The following is a 24,274-nucleotide window of genomic DNA, read 5'->3' on the forward strand; positions in this document are numbered from 1 at the left end:
GAGCCATTAGAGTCTCTTTGGAATGCTTCCTCCACTCTGCAGAAACTGAAAAGGTTCAGATAGTGATGTGCCCTTGTTACCTATTTCAGCACCCTGCCGGGAGACATAGCTACCTGATCAAAGAGCACTGAGTGGCAGCATCATTTTAAGGTGCAATAAAAGCTTCTCATACAGACAACTGCTTGTAATGTCTCATCACCACCAGGATCAAACGAGGTACCCATAGGGTACCCATAGGTCTATAAATGCCTTCACTGCAAGAAAGGAAAGTACTCTGCCAAACCTACACAGGACCTGTTCGTCAGAGGAAAATAAGGAGTTGCAGGAGCCAATAGCGACCTTTATAAGCATGAACGTGTGTGTAAAAGGCAGGAAAGGTTTTGCAGCACCGACAAGTTGGGACTGTGCACAAAACTCTAGAAACTTGATGGGTAGGATGCAGTGTGGGTTACAGGAAGCATGTAGAGAAATCTCTACCTTTCCTCCTTGGGATGATGATAGGGATAGGTCCTGCTATAGTCTGTTGTCTTTGTATTGTTCTGCCTTTAAAATCTGGTTTATGAACAGTTGTGTTCCCACTTTACAAGTTAAAAACTATTCCCTTCAGGGGAATCCCCACTTTTAGACATCCGCATTGTGCAAGAAATGCTCCACCAAAGTCCTGCTGGTCAGAAATCTACCATGAGGTCACATAACGCTAAATTTCAAACTTGCATGTACATCCTAAAACGGAAAATAAAGAAAAAATCCCCTACCTCTGCACTTTTTACATGTTTATCGGTGTGCAACCTTTGTAGTAAGTTGTAGAGGCTATGCTGTGCCTCTTTCGGAGAGTAAGAACCCTCTTGTGGTTTTATGGTGGCATTACAATAGCTTTAGTACTCAGTGAAGGGTTGTGCGGTGGAAAGAAAACAGTTTCAGCAGCGTACTGCCAGCGCTGAGCTAGTTCAAGTGTTGTGTCCAGCTCTCTAAACTTGCTCAGTCCAAGCCTATTTATTATAGAGGCATCTGGATCGTCTGTAAAATGTTAGCTGTCACCCTCAGGCATGGATGGCAGATGCAAGAAATTAGTTCCTCCCTAGCTTGTTTGTGGAAAACATTTTATGCAACATAGTGTTAGATGTGTCAGGTCTAAAAACCCAGAGAAAATTACTTCCTCTGTAAGCCTAATTCCCAGTAAAAATGCGGATGCTTCCTTGTTCCTTCCTTCCTTGTTAAATAACTCGATGCCCGAACACGTTCAGACAAGACAAAATTCTGCAGCCGGTTTAACCAGTGCTGCTCTCCTCCTTACAATGACACTGCAATTTCAGAGTGTTTTTTGTCCCCAGAGACGACAGGAGAGACGGGAGAGCAGCGACAGGGCTGCGCTGCTGGGATGGGGGCAAAAACATGAAGCAAGCTGCTGAGCTCTCAACCTCCAGCCCTTGGCAGCCTTCTTGAGGAGAAGCAGGGACAGCGGTGGGGAGCCTCAGCCCGCGCTCGGCAGCCACCGAGGCCGGAACGGTTGGATAAAGGACCCACGGGACACCACGTACCGCGGGTGCGGGTGGCGGCCGCCTGCTCCCGCAGAGCGGAACTACATTTCCCAGCACCCTTCCCCACCAGCACCGCCCCTTCCACGCCGGGCTGGGCCTACGCCCTCACCCGGAGCCGCGGGGCGGCACTACAGCGCCCGGCAGCCCCGGCTAGCCCTCCGCGCCCTCGCCTGTGGCGGCGGCGGCGGTAGTTGCGCTTCGGCCGCTGTCAGCGGCGGCCGAGCCCGGCGCTGCGCGGCTGGGGGGACGCCATGGCTGACAGCGGAAAGCCCTCGGAGGCTCCGGCCGTGGCACCTCCGGGCTCGCCGGCGCAGGAGCGGCGGCCGAGTGGCTCTGCCAGCGCGGGTACCGCCGGGGCGGAGGGCGCGGCGGCCATGCCACGGCTGCCGTTGGGCAGCCCGGGCGGTGCGGCTGGGATGTCGCTGCCGCGGCTGGAGAAGCCGATCAAGCAGGCCTTCTACAACACCGGGGCGCTGCTGTTCGCCGGGCTGTGCTGCGGCGCCGCCGTCCTGGTCTACTTTATCCTGGAGGCCTTCCTGCGGCCGCTGCTCTGGGCTGTGCTCTGCGGCACCTTCCTGCACCCGTTCAAGAGCTCGCTGACGGCGCTGGGCCGCCGCTGGCTCGGCCGCCTGCAGCGCTCCCGCACTCCTGTCCTGCTGGCTACACTCCTCCTCCCCATCTGCTTCGCCAACTACGGCGTGGAGGCGCTGGGTGAGCAGGTGCTGCGGCGGCGGCGCCTCCTGCTGCTCCTGGGCGCAGGGGGGCCGCTGCTCTACGGACTCTACTGCCTGGGCAGCTCCCTGGGCGTGCAGGTGCTGCTGGCCCAGGCCGGCTGCCTCATCTGCCAGGGGCTGGACTACTTCAGCAGCCAGTGGGTGAGTGTCCGCCTCGGCGGGAGCGGGCTCCGCGGGTGGCCGGGCCCCCCTGGTGGGTAAGCGGGGCGGCGGGCGCCAGCTTCCCTCGGCGTTCCACCGGAGAGGGGGAAATGTGGCTGTGTGCTACCCCATGGGCGGCCGCCATCACACTTGTTGCGCGGCGGCAGGGGGCTGGCGGGGCGGGGAAGGAGGAGCGGATACTTTTCCTCTGTTGATGTTTGCTATCGGTAGCTTAGCCATGCTCCAGGTTTGAATGACCTCTGGCTTAGCAGCGTCTCAAGCGAGGTCTTGCGCAAACGTCGGCTCTTGTGGAGCTGTAAAGTGTGCATGAAGTGCTGTAAAGTAGCGGCTGAGTTCCCCAGGTGACTTAGGGGGAAAGCTTACAAATGTTACTGACGGTGATAAAGAGACTGGGAGGCTGATTTTCCTTGTGTTGTCTTCAGTGTGTAGAGACTAGGTAAAACTTCTGGCATAACTCATTTTAATTTTGTTAGTGGTAATTGAAAATGCAAAAAGGTGCTAGAGATCTGAAGTTAATGCATGTATGAAAACACAGACGATCAGTAAGTTATACTTTCATTAACTCTGATGTGCAGTTGGCATTCGTAGATTGCTTGGTGCCAAAGACTTGTTTTTTTAAGCTGTTCTAGTTTTTTAAACAAAACAGCATCGCTTCCCTCTTAGTGGGAAAATTGCATACACAGTTGGTGTGTATGTGGAGGTAAAACTGAAGAACCACTTAAAACTGATCGTACATGGGCAAGAAACCAAAACCACCATCACCAAAACTCTAATAAGCTTGTCCAGGCTTCTGATTTTGTATACTAGTTTTTATTCCTTTGGTGGAGCCAGTGAATGCTGATATCTCAAACACAACTTTGGAGGTGTATACCAGAAACAAAAAAGTAATAGTTCTCCTGAATATACTCACCAAAGATGTTGTGAGCTATTTCTAGCTTGAATAGGGTGGACTGAAGAATATGTTTGTCTCTTGAAAATAAACATTGGAAGATGAGATTTTATTGGCTTTCTATTCTAAAGTGTTGTTATATACTGAAAAATGTCAGGGCAGACCTGTTTCTGGTCTGTTCTGTCTCAGAAGTATAATTAAGACTGAGTAGATAGAGACACGCTGTATTTTTATAAAGAGGGGCATGATACAACCATCTTTCCCTTCAGCTGAGTGGGCAAAGAATCTAAGCATTGGCTTAGTACTGATGGGAAGTCGAGATTTCTTGCCACACAATTTATTTGATCAGCTTAAGACTTCTTGCATTGGCTTACCAGTTTTCTTTTTCACAAGTCGGCAATTCTGCTACGCTAGCTGACTTGGCTAAGTCTGGTCCTGTATTCAGAATTCGTTACACTGTGTAAGTAGAAGGGTGCTAAAGGAAGCTGCACTGATTTGACCTCGTAACTATGGTTGTAATGCACTGCTGGATGTCTGTGCATGCTCAGTGCAGTTTTGTTTAGCAGTGTCTGACGCTTGTTTTGCACCAGTGTTTCTGATACAGCACTTGTGTTCACTGAAGTTCTGTAGCTTTTTAACTGGGCAAAAGCCATTGAGCTCCCAGAACTCTTCTGGCTTGTGTTCTTTGGCAAGACGTTTGGGTTTGTGTCAGAATAACTGACCGTGGGCTTCCATAAGCAAACCAGTTGCTGTAGCTTTCTAAGCGAACTGCCTGTGCCTCTTTCTGGGGCCCTGTATGAGAAATACGAGAAATAAATGGTAGGCATTTCTTTGTAGATAAGCTCAACTCAGCATGGCATCATCTATAATGTTTTACAGTGTTTTCCCATTCCAGTTTTCCAAATTTTGCTGTTAACTTGGTTTGTGTTCTCTCGGATATGTAGCAGGATAACTTAGTTTTATTCATGTTTTTGAGGAGCCTTGAGCTAGATCAGTCAATAGTATCTAACTTCAGTTATGCATTTTAAAGCTGTTTAATTGCCACGTTATATTGCAAAACTCTGTTTGCATGTGTAAATTCTGCCTGCTAGCTGCACAGGAGTTGTGCTTATTACTAGTCAGCTTGCTCCATTGTATTGTTCTTCTCTGGGACCTGACTCTTACAGGTTCTTTCTGTATGTTATCTTGCATGAAGATTACAACTGTTGTTTTGTTTATAGATATTCTATTTGATAAGCAACAGGAATGGTGATTACATTTCTTGCACAGTTTCTTTTAGCAGCCCACTAAGCAAGTCTAGATTTTTGTGTTTTGAAATATTTTGGTACAGAAAAATTTAATTAACATAAGTAAATTTTCCCATTAGACAGCAAGGAATACTTTCTTGCCAAGAACATGGCAGGTATGTAAATAATTCATTAAAAGCATAAAAGAGATGAACAAGCATGGTGTGTTTCAAGTGTGAGACTAGTGTCTGACTAGCATAGTACATTTGTTTATGGTAATTTTCATCTTGTGAATGATGAATATCTGTGCCTCAGCCACTGAACCTCCCTTGGGCTACAAAGGTGTATGGTGCATTTATTTTTATTTGGAACTTTACCTCACCTAGATGGTGCTGCTGCTTACAGAGAGGAAGAACATGCACGGTTGTCTTCTCTGTTTTTGATTCCCTCTGCTGCACTAGAGAAGTGAGGAATTTGAGCAAGAACAATGATGGCTTTTTGGGACATCAATTTGGTGTTCTCTAGAGGTAACTAAAGGTATTTTTTGGTATCTACTTAGCCATGATAAAGAGACAGAAATTCTCTTCTGATCCAGAAATGTTCTCCAAATGCAGAAATTGCATATGATGATGACATCGGAAGCCGTATCTTGGCACCAGTATGTTAGAGACCTTTCCTGTCCTCAAATCTGGGAAAGCCATTCCTGGAGTTGATGAGTGAAGATTTGGAAATAGTTACGTTCCTGTCAGCGGTTCTTAAGTCACACCTGCAATTTAGGAGTTAGGAATCCTAGATACCTCCATGTTAGGACCTTGTGATAGGTGATTGCAAAACATTGCATTTGAGCGGTAAGTCCAAGACCTTAGGCTAGTCTACAAGCATCTTGTTGCCATGGTCTCCTTTTCCTTCGTGCTTTACAGTTCCTGCATCATCTTTGAAGAAACTTGCTCAACAGACGTAGGAGCTGGTTATATAGTCCAAATGAGTTCTTTGCTCTGACTCCAGACTTCTCTATGGGTTGTTTGCAGAAGTGTATCACAGGGGGCACACACTCTACATGAACTTCAATGGTGTATAATAGGGAAGGGGAATGTTCTTCTGTACTTTTGGAGAGGAGTTTGTCCTCTAGCAGATTCAATATACCCTTATATGTGTCATCAGTTTTAGCATGGTTAGCATACGTGCTGAAGGTTAATCTTGCCTTGTTGTCCTAATTTTAGACATAGAGAAATATGCTTGTATCAAAAGTGTGGGAAATTCTTTCTTTTTGACATGAGTTCAGACTACTTTAGCCTGACATTTTACACTTGCAGCAATATACAGGAAACGCCAGCTGTTGGTTGTGGGTTTTATTTTTTTTGTTCAGCAGGGTTCACATGGTCATATTTATTTAGAAAATGGTTAGTTTGTAGATCCTGACAGATGAAATTGATTATACAGCTGCTCTACATTGACTCTGAGGTTCATGTTAGTAAATTAAATCTGATATAATTGGCAGAATTCTCTAGACTTAACTTGCTTACAGGATTGTCCGTCATTCTCAGATGGCCAGTCTTTCTTCCTTGGTTTGCCACAACTTACTGGTCAGGTTCAGAACTCTGTATGCACCAGTGTGTATTTATATCTCTGTAGTAGGTACAACTCATGTTGTTCTACTGGTTAGCATGTAGTTAGAAGACCATATTGGTCCTTTCCTCACAGCAGTGTTGGGCAAATCTGGAAACACCATTTGCTGTGACCACTACATAGGAATATTGTCAAAGTAAGTATTTCCTGTTTTAGCCATTCAGCTGTCTGCTCCCTGCCATGGAAGCTCTCAAAGACATCCAGGAGGTAAACTTCCATTTGTGGTGGCACTACATGTCAGCAGTCTCTGAAGTAACTCTTGCAGACTGAAATTCTGAAACAGGCTTCTTGGCAAATATTTTGGGTCACAGGCTCCAAGAAGCTTGGATTCCACAGTGCTATTCACTATACAGGGTTCACCTAGCAAGGGAAAAGGTTAAGTTTGATTATACAGTAGGAATAACTATAAATGAGCAAAACACAGTTATGATTTTTGAGGTTCATATAATTTCTCTTTTTTTGAGATTTCTTTGTTTTTTCCCCTTCTTAGAGTAGGCTTGCAGGTTTCTAAAACTTGCCCAGCATAACCCCTAAGAGCCAAACAAAACCAAACTAAAACAACACCCCAACCCCTACCACCTAAATAAGCCCTTAAGTATTCTCTCTGCTGTTTATAATAATCCTTTCATTATTTGGTATCATGGCTTATAAATCTTACAGATAGATACTGACTGTAAACACATCTTGCCAAAACCACAGGCTTTGGTTTGTTTTCACAACTTGGTAGAGATCAACTCTGTAGGCACTGCATGAGTGCTATTTAAAAACATGATGGGATGGGAGGGGCAGGGACAAGTCTGAGATGCTGGTAGTGTTTTCCACCTTTGTTTTTCCCTTCCACACCCACCCTCATTTTTGGCAGATCCTCCTGTGAGGTACCTTTCTTGAAAAGGCTTAGGAGCTTGTTTAGATTCACATGCAAGAACTGCAGCCCCGGGCACTAGGCTGACAGCTAGCCTTGAGGTGAATGAATAGGACACTACGTAATGTTACTTACTTTTTGTATTTATATGTATTATTTGAATGCAGTGATATTTCTTTTCCTACCACCTCTGAAATGAGCGGCTGTTATGGAATTGTCCAGCAAAATTTTAGCTGTGGTCTGTATAATAAAGCAAGAAGGTGAAGAAGCTGTGTATGTTGAGGAGCCTTTTCTTCTGAAAGTCACCATGGAGCATGTCAGTGGAGTGGTACTCTGTATGCAGGGAGAAAACTTGATGTTCTCTGAAAAAACCTTTTTTCACAAGTGAATCTTGAAAAGTTTGATTTCTGAATAGCATTTTTATTAACTGTGTTTCTCATAAATAACTTGTTTTAAGACAGGAAGAGTGAACTAGAGGAGAGGAATCTTCAACATCCATAGCTGCAGTCTGGATATCTGAGGTTTAAGGGATTCCCTTAACTTCACAGGAAAGGAAATGTTAGAATCATAGAATAGTTAGGTCTCAAAAGACCTTAAGATCATCTAATTCCAACCCCCTGCCATGGGCAGGGACACCTCACACTAAACCATATCACCCAAGGCTTCATCCAACCTGGCCTTGAACACCATCAGGGATTGAGCAGGACACACTGAAAACACTTTTAACCTGTGTGTGACAGTGTTAATTTTGATGGTCAGTTCTCCCCTGCCCCAGGATTCTACTTGTAAGTTTGTACTATTGTCCCTTCAAAAAAAGGGAGGCTTACTAAACACTAGGTTTCTGTTTCACGTTATTTAGCAGTCTATGTTAATGCCAAGCATATTGATATGTGTCACTGCTGGGGATTCTAGAAGCAGCTAGGTACTGTTCTAGCGTTTTGGACTTAGTACAAGGAATAACCCAGTCTGTCAGGTTTATGCTTACTTGTGTTCACTTAGGAAAGAAATCAGGATGGCATTTGCCTGCCTGGGTAAATGATGGCTTCCTTAATGAAGGGAAGAGGGGGTTGAATTTGCTCTGAGATGAATAGTAGTATTACATGTGTGCTCAGTTGGTTTGTTGTTTTTTTTTGTGGTTTTTTTTTTTGTTTGGTTTGATTTGGTTTTGGGTTTGTTTTCTTTTTTGGTGTGTATTTTTGATTTATTTTTTGCATCTTGGTTGACCAAGACTGTCTCCATGCTAACTGAAGGGCAGTTACGCTTTCATTGTTGTGCCAAACTCTGCATATAGTGGGACTTTTTTTCCTCTTGTGCACTTAGGAATATACAGTAAAACCATGTGGAATTAATCTCAGTTTGGAAAACTGGAATCAGATTGACATTTTCATAATTCCTCACCTGCTTCCTTATTATCTTCTTTTACTGCTTAGAAAACCACTTTCAAATTAACAAATGCATGAAGAAAATACTGTGGTGTTCATGATGGCAAACAGTTTGGCTTTTAAGTGATACCTTTGATGCCTTGTGTCCCTTCATTTTTCAAGCAAAACTAAAAAGCTCCAGACAAACAAAACAAAACCAACCAACCAACCAACCAAAAAAAACCCAAACCACCTTTTCTGTGTGATTTCCAAGTTGAAGACAGCAGCCTGGGAAAAAACCCAACACTTTACAATAGTTAAGGGAGGGGTAGATCGACAACTAGAAAATGAAAGAGTTAAAATGCACCATTTGGTACATCCTGACTTGTTAAAAACTGTGAACTTTTGGAAGGCTGACAGGGCATATATCAAAAGAAATAGCTGTTGGTTATTCTTCTCACTCTTCACTGTTGTGCATAAAATGTGGTGGTTTACATGGTAGGAAATGTGTTTATTGCTGGATGTGGAGTTATAGGAGCAACATTCCAAGGAAGGCTGAGTTGTTCTTAGAGCTCTACTCTTGATGACGAGCTCTTACTCCACTCCAGACATGTTTCAGTTGCCCTGTTGTTGGTGCCTATCTTACCTCTGTGACCCTGTTCAGCTATAACTGTATTAGATTATAAGTAAACTATTGTGGGATTTTTTTTCTGGATAGATTTTTGTCAGTTCAGGGGGCTTCTCCTTGCTGGGTGAACCTTGAAGCTGGTGTGCAGAAAAGGTGGGACTGCCTGACTGCCAGTGGGAGAGAATGAACTACAACTCTTAGAAGCAGTGACCTGTTAAATGAGTTCATTTATAAAACCTCTCCCTTAGAGATCAACTTGCTGATAGGAAATAAAGGGTGTGAACTGTGCAAATAAGGAATTCTGCTCTTCAGTAGAAGTCAATATAAATGTCATTAAGACTTCAGTCTCAAAAAAAAAAAAAATCATGCCAAAGCCAAAAGAGTGTTTCAGATTTTCAGTTTCTCTCAACTTTTAACTGCAACTGGAAACAGACTTTCAGTAACATTGGTGATATTGTCATGCTTATATATCCTGGAATTTCCAACATTGAAATGTGAAAGAAAAAACATTGAAGCAGATGCTTTTGAGCTTAACATAAAAGCTGCATCTTTCTATGCTCTAATTTTGCCTCTAATTGGTAAGTTAAAGAAAACTGAAGTCTAGATACCTCTAAATCTGGCCACTGTAACCCAAAAGAGGATACTGAAATCCATGAAGTTGCAATGCACTCTTACAGCTATTTTTTAAGGGCAGTTTTAAGTTACATGTCTAAAGGGAAACCAACATTTTCAATTTGTGAGGGTTGCTACAAAATGCAAAGGAGATGTGAGAAATGAGCTCTTTGCTGTCTGTTCAGACAAGATAAGTGAGGCGAGGAAGAAGGGGGAAAGTACAGGATTAAACCATCCTAAAATTGCACTATACGGTATTTGTGCATGTCTGTAAATATTAACTGTGATTAGCTTGTTTATTTTAAAATTAGTTATTTCTCTCCATTCAGTAGAAATAAGAAATACTTGGGTAATTTGCTAAGCTTTTAGAAATGGGAATTGATGAGTTGTTGCAACTTACAACACAAAAAAAATACTGAACACCTAAACCCTGAAATGCTAGCTATTAGTTTGGTTACATGCATGGTTGAAAGCAGTGTAACAAGTTTTGCTTTGTTGGCTGGCAAACATAGGTTTATGCCCTGTTAGCCTCCTACTTTTGACATATTTCAAATCAGAAAGTTTAATTTATTGAGTTTGTAATTTATCATTAAACTCAAAAGTGAAAGAGTGAAATTGGCTTGATGCTGGGACATTTATCATAAAGATGATGTGTGTGGCTGATGTTAGCAAGTAGGATATCATCTTCATGCTGAGTTATCTCTTGCAGTTACAGTTGTGTTGTAATATGCATTGTGAGCGAATTAGTTACAAACCTGTGCTATTCAAGAAGTGCTGCCGTGCCTTTTAGATAGTTTTTTGTTTATTCATTGATGACTTAATATCTAAGGGTCTTAATATCTAAGGGTTGTGTTAGAGATTTGTCTTGAGTCCACATTTGGCCATAAACAAGCCCTGTTGATGCAAAACTTGAGGTAAGTAGCAGTGAAAAATTGGACTGATCAGCTTTGATAAGAAAGATTGGTATGAAAAGGGATTATATATGCATTTGTTACCATTTCTCAGGCATTTTTTAAATTGCCTTGTGTGTATGAGCATTCCCTCTGAAGCTGACAGGGTCCATCAGTGCTTGTTTGCTGAATTCGGTACAATGAATATTTTTTTTCTACACCAAAGAGGTACATAGGAATCGACACACAAACCGGTGTTTCACAGGGACAGTTGCTTCTTCAGCCTGGGTCATATAGTGCAGAGTAAAGAGGTGAAAGCCCTTTTGGTGTGTCCTGTCCAGTCGCTCCTTCTGTGTCTCTGCCAGTGCACTCTTTCTTCTTACAGTGACATCTGATTCAGTAAATGTTTGTAATAGAAGTTATGTTTAAACTTTGTTGGGATTTATGGGTTTGTAAGTGTAAATTTGAAGCTGCCTGTAACTGGTTATGGATAGGGAATGTTTGTTGAATTTGGCCAGAAATATATTTATTGATTTATTAATATTTTTACTTTAAAGACGCAGCACAGTTAACAGGTCTTAATATCTCTTATTTCACATCTTCTACTGAGTAGCAGCTTTTGACCTCCTGTTGCCTCTTCTGGTTTCTGCTTTCTTTTCAGCATTTTCAAGCTCAAATTCTTCATCTCGATATTCTTAATTAGAATTCTGTGTTGTGATTTATCTGACAAGCAGGGTTGTAGAAAGCAGTTAGAAGCAGCAAAACCAGAATGACCACATCTGCCTCTTGGTATGTTGTCACAGACATTTTTCTGTCTCTTTAATGGTTTTAGGTAAATATTTGATAAAATTGTATGTCGCAAGACATTTAAAGGCATGACTGTTTTGTGGTCCAACACTGCTGAGGAACACAATTTTTGTTGTGCATCCTAATGGCAAACCTTGATTTACACCCCCCTCCCCCCAATGCCCTTTCTGTTTCTTTGGGCTGGAACACAGGAGCTGACAAGCTGCTCCGTGTTGAATAAGTGGTGCCTTGCTGGCGCTGTGTCCCTGTGGCCCCAGTCGTGGCTCTATTTTGTTTAGGTTCTCACCTTTGGTAACAGTTCCAGAGTACTTGCTTGGTCTCAGGTGCAAAACCATCTTCCTTTAGGGTTTGTGTCCAGCAAAGCATGTATAGTCCTGTTTCACATGAGAACCATACCGAAGGTATATGTAGCCTGTTCTTAGACTTTGGGGCAGACTTCATGTTTCTCTTACATGGAGCAAAACCTCCTGTTTCAGAATTGACAGTTGTGAAATGAGGGCTTCTTAAAGAATTAGAACCTGACTTCAGTTTTTCTGATATGGCAGCTTGGGGTGCATGCATATACACACGGACCAAAATATAATTCTGTTGTACTCATGAATGTATCCTTACCTGTGTGTATCGTTTTCTTAAAGATATGGACCTTGGTGGTTGGTTACCTGCTGATGGTTTCATTCAAGTGGAATATAAGCACTGAACGTTACTTAAAAGCAGTCTCTGTCCCTGTCTGGATTATGCTGCTCTTTCACTTAGGTGAGTAACAAGAAGTTATTACCCTAATATGTCCACTGGGATTCTTTTACCTTGCAGACAAAACTACTCCCTTGGTCTTCTGCTAAATCTTCATAATGAGCTCTTAGCTGAGCTGTTTTCTGCAGCTGGGATCTGCAGGCTGTTTCTCTGCTCACTAATTCTGGCTGCATGTGTCCAGCAGGGAGTGTTGGAGCTGGCAATAGGAAAGCATTAAGAAAGCAACATCTGTCTTCCTCTGCTCCTGCCCGTTTTGTACTTGCCAAGGCTTTCCCTTATTTGGCTCATAGACCTCATACTTATGAGCAGTAAAGAAGGGCTAGGGTCACGTATGGGTGGATTTAGACTTTCACTTGTGGTGATTTTTAGTAGTATTATTTTTTAAGAGCCTTCTATTAATTGAGGCTGAAGCTGTAAAATATATTCAATAGTAGCAACAGAAGAAAAAAAAGTTTCTATCAGTAGTTAACAAGCATACAGTGTGATATCAACAATCATATAAATTTGCCAGTTACCTATGTGATCTGTTAATACAAATAGAAGGTTATAGTTAGTAATATTAAGTATTTAATATGGAATTGTCAGATTATATTATCATATCAGTTTATGGTGGAAGTATGATGCAAATAATAGAAGAACATCATGATAAAAGGTTTCACAGTATACTTCATGATTAACTTCGCTTTAGCAGCAGGTTTCAAGGGTTGTTCTGACCATGTGGCAACGCTTTCCTTAGGTTTTAAGCTACACATACTGGTTTTGCATTTGCTTACATTTTGCCAATCTTGTATTTGCTGGAAGTACTAAATGGAAAGCCAAAACTCAAGAAGTCACTGCTTGATGCCAGTCTGTGGAGATTTAACATAAATGTAGATTGTTGGAGGTGGAACTTGATTTGCCTCTGGTATCTGACATGTTTAAATGCTTTTATTTTCTGTGTATTTTCATGTAATTTTGGATGTGGATTTTAAAATCGTTCTCTAGATCAGCATGGTTTAAAGTCACTGAAATTAGGAATGGTAACAGCTTGGTGTATTCACTGGGAAACTGGTTCACCTGTGTTTTCTAGTCTTCCTTTCTGTGAATGTAAAAAACTTGCTTGCTTTGTGACAGTTTCTGTCCAGATTGTTCTTGATATGGTTGATGTGGTGCCTTTCTTGGTTTTGCTAAATGCAGAGTTTATTAACAGCATAATTTTTCTTTAAAAAAACCAACCAAAAACCTAAACAAAACCCAACCCTGTGTCTTTCAGCTTCTGTGGCAGGTTCCTGGAGAATTCCTGTGTTTCTGGTTATAGTTTTTCTGATGACTGTAGGCATGTTGTATGAACAACAGAATGGAAAGGAGTCTTCTGGTAAGAAATGAGTCACTATTTCTTTTATTGTTGGAGGGAAAAGTTTTGTAAAGTCAAATAAAAAATTCTGGGCCATAAATTCAATATCATACTGGTTGCAAGAATTGATAAGTGCTGTAGTATGTTTCTCGTGCTGAAGTGAATCTTTTGACTCTACAGAAATTTGTTGTAATGATGTTTCTTTTCCGTAACAAAGAAGTGACTCTCATTGTCAAGCCCAATAGCTTTACAGAATCCTGTATGTAGTTTCAAGCATAAAGCAAGCCCAGGGAATTTGAAATAAGGAATGAGCAATATGGGTTTAGTAGTTCCCATAAGATTGAGTATGAGAGAAACTGAGACAACTGTATCCAACAAGTTTCTTGTATCCAGTCATTTGTTTTTAAAATACCACTTTCTTTAAATTATGATTTGTGTTTAGACTTTGAGAAAAAACATGTTGTGCCTATTGTGAGTCAGTTTTACATAAAAACAAATATCAGGTGTTCCTTTTGAGTACTACTTGTATGATTATTTTGGGAAGCTTCCTGTCTTGCTGTTTTAGTTTTCTTGAAAATCATCATAATCTTGTTTAGTAAAAGTGATTATCTAGTACAGAGATTTTTAGATTAATCAGACTGCCAGCAACTGTGAATGATTTGGCTAGTAGTAGTCCATTATCAAGGAAAGTGCTAAGTAAATAATGCGTTTTGTTGGTTTTGGCTCCTGGTGTATCGTAATACTAAGTAACACTCTTTCCTGTTTTATTATATTGACTATCATATATGTTAAAAACTGACAATGTTTATCCATATAATTCTGTTGCTTGACAGTTTCAGTGGATTCATTTTGAGACTTAATTTTTTCATTTTTTTGTGTACATGTATGTATTTTACAGGGGCAGAGCTTCCTGGTCAGATGATTTCCATTGCTGCTTCAACAATTGCCATGGCTATTTCAATGACAGAAGATGCGTCCGATAGTGAACATTCCTCAAAACCCTCAGGTGACTGAATACTGTGTAAGAAACATTTGAATTTGCTCTAAAGGCATGAAATTGGAGGGAATTAAGAACAAATTTCAAACTAGTCCCTATCCTCTTTATCCTGTCTAAAACAGCACACGTATACTTACCTTGTGAAACAGTTTTATCTATTTTTAAAATGTTAAGATGACAATAATAGAAAAGTTGTCTTGCAAATGATAGTTTACATGGCTTCCTTTATATTTAGAAGGCCTGATTAGAATGTTTTTTTATGTTTCGTTGTTTTAGTTTGAGATCTGCTGTTCATTGGTTCGTTTGTGGTGGTTTGGGTTTTTTGTTTTGTTTTTTCTTTTTGTTAGAATGAGAGTATCTTTTTTTATTAAAGTTTTTATTTTTTCCTAGTCTTTTTTTTTATTTGCTGGTAGTTAAAAGATATAACTTGACTTTTGGCCTGGGTACAGACAGACTGGAATGATTTTTGTGAACACCACAGTGACAAAGCCCCTCTTTGCTCAGCTATGGCATGCTCAAAGTCTTTCCTGTAGTGAGTTTACTTGACACTGTAGCTTGAATCACAGTACTTTTCACTTTCAGTAGCACAACTAGAAGTCTGTAAGAAATGGCTGGAAAGAGCTGGAAAAAAAGTTGTTTTGGTGGCCATCACTGGATTTGTATGCTACCATCATTTTTCTGGGTAGGCCTGTGATGGAATTCTGTGCTAGAAAAATAAGCTATTATGGAGATCTCTGGAAATTGAAAGATTTCATCCATTTCCCGCAAATAGACAAAACAGGTCATAAAACTTGACAGGATGTGCACTTACAAAAGTTAATTTTTAAATATAAAAAAGGCAGCTTTAGACAACTTATTATTTTCTTATCTTTGTTGCTACATTTTAACGTAGCAATATAAAAATTCTGACTATCATCAAATCAAATATAAAACCCTGTGGATATATGTCCTGGAATGTGAGAACGGAGCATCATGATTACCTCACTGTCTCTAATTTTGGAAATGAGATTATTCTTTTAGCTGGATTTCTGAACATTCAGTCAAGTAGCACTCTTCCACAAATGTGCTGTTAGTGGTTGTGCTCTTGTTTGTTGCCCCCCTTTTTTGTCTTTTTTACTTGTCAGTTAATCTTTTCTTCAAACATTTTATTTTTCCTGTTTTCATTTTCGAACTTTTATTGGCCAAAAGAAAGCTGCAGTGGTTTTACAAAGGTGTCTTTTGTAGTGAATGTGGTTTTGACTTACTTTCTTGAGGCTATCAACTAGATGGCTTTTTTGTCTTGCAAATTCTGTTGTTCTCTTTCACAGCAGGAAAAGAACAAATATGGAGTTTCCTGCTTACTCCAACCAATAGTTCAAGTGATTTTCCAACAGTCTGTTAGAAGTTAGCATTCTATTCTGTGATATGTGTAAAGTATCCTTTTGGTCATCTTTGGTTTGGAATGGTGTGAATGGTAATGAAACATCATTCTTGTACAGAAAAGATTTTACCTGCTGGGTTAAGAAACTACAGCTCTTGGTTTTCCTTTGCAGTGATTTTTGGATGTTTTTTTTTCTTTCTTTAAAAAAACCCACTTTTAATCTTGAAATTAGAGAAAGATGTGGTTATTTGTGAAGGGTGTACTTTCATCCTGGTGTTCTGAAGGAATTTTTAATTAATAATGATAAAATCATTGTTTCATCTAACTCTGAAGATTTTTATTCTTATACTTTCTCCACAGGGATGCAGACACTTGCCTCCCTCTTTATGCTGTTGTTCCTTCTCCTTTTAATTATAAAAGAGGAGGAGAATAATTCAGAATGCTATGCCAGCAAGGAGTTGACTTGATAGCATGCTATATAAAGAAAAAAAGGTGTCTTAAGATGGCCTGGAAAATAATTTTTTTTTGTTGTTGTTACAATGCTTAAATAAATACCATACATACTGATTTTGCTAGAACTCCTTACAAGTTACTGTGTTAGCCATTCGGGAAAGACTGTCGTACTTTCAATTTTTGAAAGACAGTTTTTTTTTTTTAGATTTCATTTCTAAAAATATCGTAAGCACATAACCCCACTACATGGGGTTTTACAGACCCTGAAGTCACTATGTACTGCTTTCAAATTTGTGTTCCTTTAGCACACTGTAAGCTGGATCCATTTGTTTCTATTAGTTCTCTTCTAGTTTGTTTAAAAATAGACTGAGCAGTACAGGGGAATTATAGAACCTCTATTATGACAAAACTACTTTATATTCTTTAGGAAAACTTCTGTTTACAGGTAACTTTATCTCCCCTTATGAAAAAATAGCTCATATCTTTCTCTTCAAAGTTTAGTTTGTGTGATAGGGCTGGCTATTCATCCCTTTGAGACATGAACTGATCTGCCAAGAAGCGTTCCACCTGAAGCTTCTGTTGTGTTTGGCTGCTTGCAGAGATCTTCTTTTAGGATGCATGCTCTAATTCCTTTGGGAGAATTCTGAAGTTCCACCAGATACCTTACCAGCAACAAGCTGATGTTTCTGTTATCATCCCAGTGTGTATCAGTTGGGTGAATCAATAGATCTGCATTATTGTATTAGTGTGGTGCAGAAGAGATTGTAAGCTCTAAAAATAGTTCTACTTACTTGTAGAACACCAGTGCAGACTTCTACAACAGAAGAAGAGTGTTCATCCAGTGTCTGAAGCTGCAGACTTTGTCACTTACCACGATTGTACACGTATGACAAATCTGTCTTGTCCTTCTGTACATTCTAGCTGTCTTGCTTTAGGGTAGGAATGGCTTTAGTGACACATGGCAGCTAAAATTGCAAGTGTGGAACATGAGTGATATGCATGTAGTATATTGTAATACAGTTTTTACAGCAGTTTTCCTTTGTGGGAGGAAGGTGGTTGGTGTTGATGTGACTCAAGTCCAGAAAAAGAGTTGTTTCCATTGCTTCAGTATGTACCAACATGACAAATTGCCTTTTATTCTTCAGCATATTCTTTCAGCAACCTGAAAACTTTTCAGATTTTCTTGTGTATGCGTTCTTCCACCATGGCTGCAAATTTTTCTCAAGTAATGGTGTGTGGGAAGTGTGTGCATTTTGCCAGCAGCATGGGGCCTCAGTAACATTAACACTAGTGTTCTTAGGAAGAGATTCTGCATAAAGCAATTGAAAATGGATCCATGCTAGATGGATTTACCAACTAAAAAATTAAGTAAATAAACAGTATGTTATCATACAAGAACTTCAATTTGGACATAATGTTTTTGCCTGAAATGACTATTAACTATTTATTTCAAAATGACTAACACATCAGTTCAAATTCTTGAATTGGATTTTATGTTTAATAACTTATGAATCACAGAATGAGATTTGTTACCCACTAATTTATGCTTCCTCTTGTTACTAAAATATAATCACAGTGTGTTATGTTTGTAATGCGAGTGTTCAGGAAACTGAAAAACATACTAAGAAATTTGTCAATGTATGCTGTATGTTTTGTTTAAATGAACTTTGAGCAAATCGAAGATTCCTTTTTGAGTATTTGAAGTAAAGAGAAATCAAGGATTTCTTTCAAGACTTTAGATTTCATTTAGTAGTGTTTTTCAGGGTTTTATGTATCTTTGATAAAATATTTGGGTTGTAATTTACTTGCAGTGACAGGAGGCCTCTTAGAGGCTGTAGCATCTTTTCGTCTCCTTCCAGCATTGCTTTGTATGGTGCTGAATGATATGGGAGAACTTAGCCCAATGCTAGCTTTTCAAAATTGAGATCAGTGCCCAGGTTGTCTCTACCTTTTAAATAAATCGCCAAAAGAAACCCCAAAGCCCAACCAAAAAAAAAAAAAAAGATTGATTTACCCCTAGGGAGCATATTCTGTTCTGTGGTGAACATTAATGTGATCATTTCCACTTCTTTGTTTGCATTTGTTTGTTTTAGGAGCAACAGAAGGTGATCAGCCTCCACAAGCTTCATCATCTGTCTCCTCCTCTTCATCCTCTTCATCCTCTTCTGGGAGCAGACAAAGAGCTGAGATTGGATCTTTTCTTAGAAAAAAGAAAACTAGTGATATTTACTTTGTTACACTTGTGTGGGCCATTGTCATTGTCCAGATCTGGCTAAACTTCTGGATTGTGCAGCTATTGCCGGTGCCTTTTGCAGGTAATAATTCATGTTTAATGATGACTTTGGATAGCCTTAGGCATTGTGTTAAATAAGGTAGAAGGAAAGGCTTATAAGCTTATCAGTTTTAATTTAAAACTTTTCCACAACTTTTTGTTAAGATGAGTTGTAGCTTCAAGCCAAAAGATGGATGTGCACTGTCTGCTACCATCTGGAAGACAAGGCTGTAAAATTGCTTTGTGTGTTGACTGGTGTAATTACCTGGAATAACTTAGTGACATACATTGTAAGAGTAATTTGGTTTAGAGTGCTTTGGTTTTCTTGTACTTGACATCATGTCTTTCATGGCTTTGCACCTATAGACAGAGAATATTTTGGCTGTTATTTAGTAGTGAAGTACAGCTCATGCTAACTTTTAATTTCCATTAAAAATGGGTTGCTAGGCTCTGCGGACAAGTCACAAGATAAATTTGATTCTAATTCTAGCTCTGAGGTTAATTAGCTTATTTGCTTCACATCTACATGCATCTGTTCTTTTATATATCAAGCAAGAATGTAATTAGTTATGGTAGGTATCTAAAGAGGTTATTTTAAAACTGAGTGCCACTTTTTCCAGTACTGTTTTGAAGGATGAGTAGAGAAGATGGGAACTCTGGAAATATGCATGAGCTAATAAGAATCTGAAGGCATTTCCTCCTTTCCCACTCCTGTAAACAAATTTAGTTTCCTAATTTGCTTGGATTATCTCTACGCTTCAGTTAAAATGCTAATTTTCAGCATTTTAAATGTATTTAACATTAGATGTAGATATTTTCCCTTTTACCAAGGGCTGTCTCCAGCTAGCAGCCAAGTACCTGCAGACCCAGCCACTCTTTTCCTGTCTTCTGGTGTGAACTTATTCATGACTGCACCTCCTTTGAGGAGGTACCAGCTCAGATGCCTCCTCATCCCTAAGCCACAGTCACTTTGAGAGGTGTTACCTCCTCCAGCATGGGTCTCCCATAGGACACAGTTCCTCTGAGGGGTGTACCTGATCCGCCATGGAGCATTTGTACTCCCTTGGCCTTTTTATGCCTTCTGTTCCTTTTTGTTCTTTACTCACTTGTTCTTTCTGTGTTCTGTCTTCTTTTCTTGCTCTATTTTCTGCCCTTTCTTAAATGTATTTTCACAGAGGCACCACTTCTGTGCCTGATGGACTCTGCTTTGGCCTGTGGTGGGTCCATTGTGGAGCCATCTGAAACTAGTTGTGTCTGGAACAAGACAGCCCCTCGTCTTTCCCCATAGAGGCCACCCTGCTACCAAAACCTTGTGATTTACACTCAATACACAAAGACATTACTGTTTAGTTGTGCATATGGAAATAATTTCTGTGGGGCCATGCTTACAGATTTGAGGGGCTATGAACTCATGAGGCATGGTGAAAAGAGCAACTGCATGTTTGTCTGTCTCACTGTAGTAGCACCTAAAGGGTAGTATGATGGTTAGGCATATAAATGGCTGAATACAGGTAAGAGGAAAGAGCGGTTTGAGCTTTGTTTCATTCCAGTGTAGTTGCTGCAGAAGAATCTGCCTGGTTTTGCTATCTGAGCATTATGGGAAATTGTGATGGCAGGTTGGATGTAGCTCATAAATAAATCATAAAATGATAAAGGATTAGAAAATAAATTTTAGGCTTTCTAGAAGCAGAGCTTACATGACTTAATTTATTGAAAAGCCGAGGAGTGACCTGCCACTGTTTGGAAACATCTGCTTGGGTGGAAGAAAAAAATTGATGCAATAGTTTTGCAGTTAAGCAGACAACAGTGAATGATTTTAAGCTTGAGTCAGACGAATATAGATGAAACTGCACATCTGTAACTGAAATGGATGAATACTGCTGTGCCATTCATTAGGTCTAAAGTAGCTACCCAAACAATAAAGTTGAACCAATATAGAAATTGATTATGACAATACTTATGACTTGTTGCCTTAGCAGTGACACAGGACCATTAAGTGCTTTTTCTTGGCATATAACTGAATATAGCTAGATCATCACCAAAATAGTATTAAAAGGCAGTATAATGATGAATACAGATTTAGAAGAGGGAACTCATTAAGTGTCAGAAGGTGAATGAAGTGATAAGCTGGATTATTAAAAGAGAGGTGGCATTAAAAATACTTAGTAGCAGAAAATAGGAAAGCTTATAAAGCAAGTTTCCTTGCAGATGTTCAAGTTTTAAGGACAGTAACTTTAAGCACTTCTGTGACAGTAAGGATAATGCTTCTAGAATGTAAATAAAATAACTCCCTAAAACCTTAAATAAAAAGGTGTTAATTTCACCAGAATTCCTTATGTCTGTAGATAGGACTTACATGAAGTAGGATTTAGATTATTAAAAATAATTTGGTACTGTTAACAATTTTCCTTGAATGCATTTGTACTTTGATAGAAATAGAAACTCTTTCAAAATTGCTTTATGTAGAGGGTGGAAAAAGTATACCATAATTATATCATAAAATGAAATGGTGAAACAATGGCTTTTGAATTCAAAAGTTAAGCAACAAACTAGGTTGTGGAACATTTGTAGTTATTTTATTCAGTGATGTGAGGTTGGGAATCCTGGGTACTGTCTCTTTTTAAGAGCTTTCATTTACTACTTTGCTTGTTCTGTTGCATCACAGTGTTAATTCTATGTTTGTCTTCAGGTAATTTTCTGCTTTCTGGAGATGTTTGGAATGTCTTATGCAGCCTTCCTCTTTTGCTCACAACTTTGTAATAACAGTCCTGCTTTAGCTTTTTCACTCTTCCCCTTTTTAACCTAATGTAATTATGACTGTGTGATTGATTGGTATGCCTCCTGACATCACCTTTGCAATGAGTGTACACTGTTATTTTAGAAGATATTATTTAAACTCTTTTAAACAATAGCAGAATGTTAGAATGCCTGTTAAGGCATGTTAAGGCATGTTGTTCACCTTGTAAAATGCAAACTTGCCCTGTTTTGGTGAGAAGGAGTTTGTGTATTTACCATGAGTTGCATTTCATCATATAAAACTTCAACCTGTAAGTTAGGTGCTGGCACACTTTATTATTTTCTTCTATTTTGTACATTTGCAACATGTTCTTTAGTAGAAAGCTTATTATAATATAGTATTTCTTCAGAAGAATAAATCCCATATTTGCCACATGGTGGTGCCAGAGGGTAAGTAAACCAAGCGTTCACAAATTGTTGCATGAGCTCTCTATGAACAAGAAGGTGAAATACTGCACAAGTGGCTTACAGATAATAGTCTCATGTGGAACTTTAATAAATGCACTGTTACTAAATTCTGGTTTAGGAAACAATGGGGAGAAACTTGGAGAATTACATGATTCTGTTGCTAGTAATTTCACTTTGTTTTCCTTTAGAATCATAATTTTCAGTATTTGGGGATGTGGCATAATTTTGTTTATAGATTTGTGTATCAGTTAGTGGCAGGACTGAGTTGTGAGACTTTCTGGTCTGTTACTGCTACATAAAATAATTATGATCCTATATGTATCTTGTAATTTTTTTGTGACTGGTATGTTTGTATCAATACTTCAGTGAAATCAGCTGTAATACAAATCTTTGTTTATCATGAGAATTAATTCCTGTGTTATGATGTTAAATAGCTTTGGAACATGACTATTTTCTTCTCAGTGATGAGAAGGTAGATAATTTGAGAGGTATAACATTTTGTTGAATAAAAATAGAATATGGAAAATATGACTGTTAAAAGTCTGTTAGCTTCCAAAGGAAGTTTCATATGTGTCATGCTTTTCTGCTTTTACATTCCTGATTGTGATGATTCACAAGTTTTGCACGTACACTCAGTAAGCAAGCCACAGCAGAATTGGAATCACATGCCTTATGCGAAAGTCTCTGGACTTTATTTCATGACAGCTAAGCAGACATGATCTGTATATTTCTGTAAACATAAGGCTAAACATTTCTAGTGTTGTTGAGAAGCTATTTTTGAGTGGATGTGTTGGAGAAAAACTCTGGTAGCAAAATTCTTCTTTTGGGGGAGAAGTTGTAAATATTTGTTGTGTTGTCTGTTTTTGAGGATCAGTGTGATTTTTTTTTTTCTGAAGTTTTGTGTGATCATCTTCAAGCCAAGATAAAAGGCTGATCTCAAAATAATGTTTTTGATGTTTAAAAGCAAAATTAATCAGTAGTTGTATTTCAGTAGTTGAAGGTTTAAATGAATACTACTGTGAAATGAAATCTGCTGTCAGTTCTTAAAGGAAAGATACAGCTTTATATATAGTGTCTATATACCGTATATATATATACACAGTATAGAAGGCCTAGAATGTGAGAATTGAGGCTGAAAAATTTATTATATGTATAAGAAACCATTAAGTTCTGAATGTGGTATTTTATATGTAGTCATTTGGGGTGTTCTTTGTGTGAAGATGCAATAAACCCACTATACTGGAATCATGACATGGTACCTGCTTATCCCAGGCCTTGCTCAAATCTGTTAACTGTGTAATAGGTAGTGTGCAGGCACCTTTCTTCTGCTGGCATCCAGATTCCATATGGACAGGCATGGTTGTAAAGTGAATGAATAGAGTAGTACTAAAACGACTTCAAAATTTTTAAAGTGGTTCCTAATGGGAGCTAAAACTTAAGAATCCTTTTTTCTTTCTATAGGTCTTGTGATGTGCTCCTCTGATATCTCTAATACTTATTTTTTTCCTCTTACAGTTTGGGCACTTAAAAAGCTTGTGATTCATTTTGGAGTTTTGAACTTCATGGCAAACCATTGCAAAAGTTGGTGGCAACTTGTTGAAAAATTTATGAAGGAACGTCAGGAAGCTCTTGCTCCACGGCCCATCAGAGGGCTTGGAAGAGTCATGTTAAAGCTTGACAGTAAGGTATTTCCACTTACTTCCTTAAGCAACTTGATTTTTTTTCTTTTTTATTTATTCTCTGTTCAGTCAATGCTGAGATATTTTAATTCTAAAAATAAATGTCTGTCACTAATGGACACATCTCTCATGTAAAACTGTATCTGTTTTATGGTGTGTTTTAAACTGCGTCTCTTCTGTCACTATTCACTCTTAAAGTACACATTTAAAATCTGTTAAATGACTACACGCAAAGCTTGACAGAAGTCACTTTTTAAAGACTGAGCTAGCTTTAGGAGATTTTATATTTGAGCAAGGCAAACTTCTTGTGGTTCAGGCATCTTGCCTGATTATAAAAATACTGAAGTTTGAGGTTTAATCTGGAGGATGAGATGTTCCTACTTCTGTTGTGAAAATGTAATTTAAAAACCAAGCTATTTTATTTTGTAAGTAGGGCCTGAGCTAGATCAAACACTTGTTTATACTGTGTAGAATTATAGTTGTTGAGCACAGTGTCATGTTGATACAGAAGGAAGGCTTTCCTCTGTAAAAGAAGAAATATCTTGTATAATGTATTTGGGAAGTACCATAGAATAAAGCTTGTGTGCTCTCCTCCCCTCTCCTCCACTCAAAATGCACCCACACATGCACTGCAAATTGCAGAGCTGGAAGGCTCCATAAAATTTAAGAAGACTCCTTCATTTAGGATTGTGAGCTTTGCCTTAACCTGATAGATTATTTTGTTTGTAATAGCTGTGTCATTGTGCAAGAATGTGCTTTCTGTAACTGTGTGTTGAAGTATTCTCTGCTTTAGAAAAAGCTATTACCTCAGAGTTTCTGTAACTGAAGAGCTGAACCCTGGAAGTGTATTTGTCAGAGCATCTGTATCTGGGCAGATCCATCAGCAGATTA

General features: G+C 39.3%; 1 protein-coding gene across 3 annotated transcripts in view; it reads left to right on the forward strand.

Annotated features, from left to right (window-relative positions):
* The first annotated feature begins 1,320 nt into the window (after positions 1-1,320).
* Positions 1,321-24,274, forward strand: part of TMEM245 (transmembrane protein 245) — a 78,481-nt gene continuing 55,527 nt past the window's right edge. For all 3 annotated transcript variants that reach the window (XM_031052826.2, XM_034060960.1, XM_031052827.2), the window contains exons 1-6: positions 1,321-2,413; positions 11,971-12,088; positions 13,338-13,439; positions 14,317-14,424; positions 18,322-18,543; positions 23,220-23,389. In XM_031052826.2, the coding sequence (XP_030908686.2) occupies positions 1,790-2,413; positions 11,971-12,088; positions 13,338-13,439; positions 14,317-14,424; positions 18,322-18,543; positions 23,220-23,389 (1,344 nt within the window). In that variant the 5' untranslated portion in view covers positions 1,321-1,789. The remainder of the gene's footprint in view (positions 2,414-11,970; positions 12,089-13,337; positions 13,440-14,316; positions 14,425-18,321; positions 18,544-23,219; positions 23,390-24,274) is intronic.

Source organism: Melopsittacus undulatus, chromosome 1 (genome assembly GCF_012275295.1).
Source record: "Melopsittacus undulatus isolate bMelUnd1 chromosome 1, bMelUnd1.mat.Z, whole genome shotgun sequence".
Classification (NCBI taxonomy): Eukaryota; Metazoa; Chordata; class Aves; order Psittaciformes; family Psittaculidae; genus Melopsittacus; species Melopsittacus undulatus.